The sequence below is a fragment of the Sus scrofa genome, chromosome 10, assembly GCF_054392235.1.
Source record: "Sus scrofa isolate SSC_HxYL_T2T_F1_AM1 chromosome 10, Sscrofa_HxYL_maternal_Yorkshire_Landrace_v2.0, whole genome shotgun sequence".
NCBI classification, from domain to species: Eukaryota; Metazoa; Chordata; class Mammalia; order Artiodactyla; family Suidae; genus Sus; species Sus scrofa.
The window spans coordinates 580,790-586,681 of NC_139392.1; the positions used below are offsets into that span (position 1 = coordinate 580,790).

At 36.5% G+C, this 5,892-nt stretch overlaps 1 protein-coding gene across 50 annotated transcripts in view; it reads left to right on the forward strand.

Moving 5' to 3' along the window:
• The window catches only part of KCNT2 (potassium sodium-activated channel subfamily T member 2), a 339,459-nt gene extending 336,690 nt beyond the window's left edge, over positions 1-2,769 (forward strand). For 46 of the 50 annotated variants that reach the window (XR_014817188.1, XR_014817189.1, XR_014817194.1 and 43 more), the window contains one exon: positions 228-2,769. Coding sequence is in view for 26 of the 50 variants with exons in the window: in XM_084978990.1 (XP_084835116.1) it covers positions 228-339 (112 nt within the window). In the remaining 24 variants the exon portion in view is untranslated. The remainder of the gene's footprint in view (positions 1-227) is intronic. The other 4 variants (XR_014817190.1, XR_014817197.1, XR_014817195.1 and 1 more) reach the window with 1 other exon arrangement.
• Positions 2,770-5,892: the final 3,123 nt, after the last annotated feature.

Consider the following 5,892-nt stretch of genomic DNA (forward strand, 5'->3'; position numbering starts at 1 on the left):
TTTATTTACATTCATCTTCCTAATCTTCTTAGGTACAGAAATAATACAGGCCCTGAAAAATTTAAGACCAAATAAACAGCAAGTCCTTCTGCCAACATTATATAGAGACAAGTTCGATAACCTTAAGCTAAACAAATAAATTTGCAGTAACAATCCAAAGTGTCAGTGTAAAGTAGTTTTGCCTTCATTTGCAATCACAGCTATTTGCTTTGTTTTTCTTTTATTAGATACTTAATACGACCTGATCCCTTGGCCTACCTACCAAACAATGAGCCCAGTCGAAAAAACAGCATCTGCAACACCACTGGCCAAGACTCTCGGGAGGAAACTCAGCTTTGATAAAAAGAAAATGAGACTTATTTTTTCCTACAAGGATCTTGCTTGAAACAACCCTAAATCCTAGAAAAACAAAAGTGTTGCTGGCATGAAAATAAACTAGATTGGAACATATCCCGTTCTTTCACATTTAAAAAATTCTGTTCTCCTAGAAGTATAGATTATTTTGAAATTTAAAGTACTGCTTCTTGGTACTCTTCCTATTAATATCTGAGAGACCTCAATGGAATGCTTCTGAAAACGTAAATTAAGACATAAACATTTAAACCTAATGCTGAATTGTTTAACAGTAATGCAAACCATACGAAGCCAGTTTTTTAACAGTTTGAAGGTTTTACTGAAAGGAAACTAGAAATCCAACTATATTTGGTGCATCACAAAGGAAGTAGAAGATGTTACTCCTCTTAAAATTAAATGTGTCGTAATATATTCTTTAAATTTGCCATTTTTTAAAATGAGCTAATTATAAATGCTTAGTCCTCTCTACACAGAGATTAACAAAAAAGTTGTGTGCTGGACTTTTATGTAAGAATCATAGTTTGCTTTAGAATAGACATCTTTAAGTCATTTTCACCTTTTTCTTGCTTTCTCATATGATATCATATTATTTTAGAATTTGAGCTGCTCATGGAGTGTTTTATTACTCTGAGTAAACCAAAACAAACACAAAAGAAAAATCAAATACATGAACTTTTCCCAACTTTAGATGTGACATACACGGCATGCCAAGAAAAGTGTACTAAAGCCGATATATGTCTTGTTCTCCTGCGAGAATGCCTAACATAAAGTACTTCACCACATTTGTCAGCTTAAATGTAATCCAAGAATTGAAACGTTCACTGAAATAGTCACGATTTCATTAGACTCTTGAGCTTTAACATTTTTGTATGTCTACATAGTGTATTTCATTAGCAAGATGACATTAAAAGAAACAAAATTATACTTTTTTATAGAAGAAATTTCAAAACATTATTAGTCCTCCTCCTTTATGCAGTTGATATGGAAAGAATCACATACCAAAAATCAGTATATTAAAAGTTTTGATCTAATTTTGGAAAATTATCTACAGGAACTATGTTGTAACACTATGAGGGAAAAGTATAAAATGAAAATAGGTAGTTTTTGCCATTTACATTTACTGTAAAGCATACAGAATTTGACAAGAATAGAGAAAAGTCAACCTTTGATGACACTAATGCTTTTACCTGTATTGCATTCCTCCCCTTCAGAAACAAGCAGAAAAGCACAGATCACACTTTGCCAGGCAGTTGAAATGTGTGTTGTTACTCCCATAAAAGAGACACTGAGAAATTTAAAAAGATGTTTTCCTCTAATTTTGTATTTTTTTATTTCTGAACTTCACATTGATTTTTAATTCAACAGATGATAGGATAGATAAGATTAGAAAGAGACCATTTATGCTCTCTTTTCACAAAGAAGCAGATAAATTGAAAGAAAAATAGAATAATTAAAAAAAATACAACCTAATATTCCCCAAATAAATCTATGGAAATAAAAATATAAAACGTAAAATGGGAAATTATAAACTATAGCCATTGTATAATTTGGCTTTGAAAATATGAAATGCCTATTTGTCGTTGCTGTTTTTGTTTAGTGTTTCACGTTACTCTCATTTTAGAATAAGAAGAACGCTAAGAATTTCTTCTAAAACAAGGAGCACCTATAGTTAATTTTTTTTTAGCCAGACAAGGAAGTAGAATATGTAACACATTACTTAAAATCCGGAGCTTACCTGAAGACAAAGATTGTATGCATATGTAAGTGTGTATGTTACAAAACACAGGTGAAGTATATCTGACAAACATATTCACATGTAAATTATTCAAGCTAAAGGCAGAATTTAATATATGTAATGGAGAACAATAATAAATTTAATGAACTTGTTTCATATTTGCTCATATTCCAGTCAAATGTTTCCTTGAGTTGCCATTTATTTCCTCCACTACAGTTACGTTTAGGGATAAATGTAAGAATTTATGAATCTTCTGTTTCCCCTCAAGATCTCAAATTGAGTATTTTTGCATTATGACAGTTGTCAAGACTAGGATTTTAAGCTAGGACTGACTATATTTACTATGAAACTAAAAATTTTGTTTCATAAATTTTACAATAATTATTTTTGATTATGAATGTTAGGCCAAATTTAATACTTGACACAATTCATATCAGCTTGCTATAATAATGATCATTTATTAGTCTTTCTGTTATTTAAAGAATAAAAACATACTTATAAAAGCCTTTTAACAAAGTTGCCTTTTTAATATACTTGCACATGGAAATAAAATATGAAGTCAACAATAGTTCTTGTAACCCTATAGGGTTTGGTTCTGTTTATTGTCTCTGTACCATTTTGCTACCAGTTCTATTGAATTGCTTTAAAATAAATAATAAAATTATTTCTGATGATGAAAACTCTTGATGTATTTTTTCCAAAACTCTGGTTTTTTGGACAAATTATATTTTGCAACTACACAATCCACTTGTCAAAACCAGTGTAATCATGAAAATGATCTCATAGGAAAAGGTAGCCATAAACAAGCTGCTGTTGAATAACTTCTCAACATAATACCTTCTGGATGACAAGGTGGCAGGAAACGGGCAGGCAGGAAGGAAAGCATGGAAAAGGGAAGGAAGGGGAAGTGAACAAAGGGCATGGGGTAAAGTAGAGGGAAAGGAAGCAAGAGAGAATAAAAGGAAAGAAGAGACCAATGTTGGTGTCAGAAGAGAACTTTTTTGAACAAAACAGAGACTAATGTCTCAACACACTAATTTGAAGGCCAGAAGGCAATGGTTAGAGAAAAGAAAAATCATTTTAAATGCAAAGATAGACTTTTGTTCTCAAGAAAATGGAGTAGAAGCATTTCTCCCTCTTCTTTGGCTAAGTACAGCAAAAAAAAAAAAAAAAAAAACCCCTCTAATATGAAATGGATCAGGACCCTGTGAGGCCTTCCCCAAGCATAGACACCCTTACCCCGCTCCCCTTGTCCCAGGAAAGCAGTCAAGCAAGACCAAACAATAATAGTTTAGCCATAAAACAGAGTCGAAGACTTTCTCCTCAAGGGTTGTAGACACTATTCTGAGCTACATCCTTGAGTGGCTTTGCAGTTACTGCCTGCTGATCACTAGTACACAGACCCCAGACTCACTGGAGCCAGAAAACTAATACCGGATTGCTGAAATACCATTCTATTCCCTCACCACCCCCCAATGAAAAAGATGTGCATGAGCTGATCACATGATCCTCTCCCTCACCTTGCCTTTAAACACCCTTCCTGGAAAGCCACTGAATTTAGGTCTTTCAAACTTCAGTTGCCCTGCTGTCCCTGCTTGGCACTTTGCAATGATTGATACCCTTTCCAGCACTACAGCCTGGTGTCAGTAGTTTGGCTTTGCCGAGCGTAGGGCGAGTCGATCTAAGTCTGGCTGAGGAAGAGATATGATCTGTCAAAGCAGCATGAGAAGACTGAAAGGTGAAGGGAAGGAGGATGACGGACCTGGGAACCGGGGCTTGAAGAGCAGCATGGTGCTGGGTCCCCTGAGTTCTCTTTTTGCCTCCTCTGGAGCTTGCTCTGGATATTGAGAAACGGGGATGAACACAGACAAAATGACCAAGGAAAGCCTGCTCCGTTCTTCCAACGGACTGACTGTGCAGCATGGGCAGCACCCACGGTCCCAGTCTCCTGCAGCCTCAGTGGCTTCTTCAGAGAACACATGGTGGCCAACACACCCAGGGCCAGGCGCTCCCCTCAACACCCTCAGAGGGTTGCTTGGTCAAATGCCTCCACTGAGACCTTTCCCCTTGAGGACCCCGGAGGTCTCCAGCCAGGGGGGACCACAGTGACTTCTTTGCAGAGCCACAGAGTACCGTCCTAAAAGTGTGGATTTCAGTCCTGGGGTCTCTTGGTGGAATGCTCTAATGAGAGAGGGCTAAGGCCCCGAAATAGTGTCTGCTCGTTACACCTGCTGCGGCTACCATCTTTTCAAATTCTCTTTGCTTATTACCATCCAATCTCTCATTGCTCCAAAGCTCTGCTACAGCTAATATTTCTCCACATTTAACTTTCTCTGTCCAAATACTGTATGTTTTTCTTCCCCAGAATGGACCCTGGCTGAGACGTAATATATAAATCAGCAGTTCTCCATCTGAATAAACCTGAGATAAGGGTGATGTCACGTTCCAAGGACTATAATCTGAAGGACAGATTTAGGGAAAACTAAACAAATTAATAAGTACCTGCTGGGAAATTTTTAACACAGACCGTACTTATTCTGTGAATAATGAACGTTTACTTCATTTTGATCGTCTCTGATCTTTTATAGGACTGAGCTCCAGTCTTATTTGGAGGGACAGGTCAACTTTAATTATGTTAGAGCGATCTAAGATTACAGGAAACAGTTCTTAAAAACCAGTTATATGGCTTATAAATAAGCCTATGTTGTGTATAATAGAATTTTACTTTATTGCTTCTATCTAAAAACATTTAAATAGGGACAAAATAATGATGTGTTTTCCTAAGCATAAGTAATAGCAGAAATCTAAGAAACTGCACTAAGATTTCCCATCGTGGCTCAGTGGTTAACGAATCTGACTAGAAACCATGAGGTTGCAGGTTCGATCTCTGGCCTTGCTCAGTGGATTAAGGATTCAGGGTTGCCCTGAGCTGTGGTGTATGTAGGTCACAGACGCAGCTCAGATCCCGCGTTGCTGTGGCTGTGGTGTAGGCTGGTGGCTACAGCTCCAATTGGACCCCTAACCTGGGAAGCTCCATATGCCATGGGTTTGGCCCTAAAAAAGACAAAAAGACAAAACAAAACAAAAAAACCTGCACTAGAATTTAGTCACACTTCAAAGAAATATATAGTATACAGAGGGCTATATTTCCCCCTTTTCTATTAGATGAAAAATATATTTCTTTTCATGTGCTACCAGGCTAGATAATTTTGCAGTTGAAAGTGAAATCCAATTCCAAAAGGAAACATCCCTGAATTTACAGACGGCCATTTCCTGACCTGTATATTATTAATATGTATGTTAATATCTATATAGAATAAGAAGGCTTGAGCAGGCCTTGGAATTCTCTTAACTTACAGAAGACACAGCCTATGAGACACTCTTATTACTAGGCCTGAGGTAAGTATGGATGTTGAGGCTTGGAAATATAATTATTGGAATACTATAAATATCCAAATCATTGAAGTAATATAAATATAATGGAAATATTTTTCCCTTTAATTAATAATTCAAACTCAGACAAAAATATTGAGAAAACACTACTTGGAAAATACTTCAATTTTAGGTGTTTGAGCCAACTAAGGTGCCAATGATTTGATTCTGAACGTAGACTATTTCATGATCACTTTTTAGTAAAAACGAATGGACTTTTAAGGTTTTGGCAAAAAGTCTGCTGGGAAGCAACTACACAATGACTAGCATGTTCACTGGAAAACGTGTTGGGCTAAAAATAATTCAGTGCTCTGCTGGATGAGTAGGAGAAAATGTCCTGATAAAAGGCAGAAAGGAGAGACCCCGCCGTG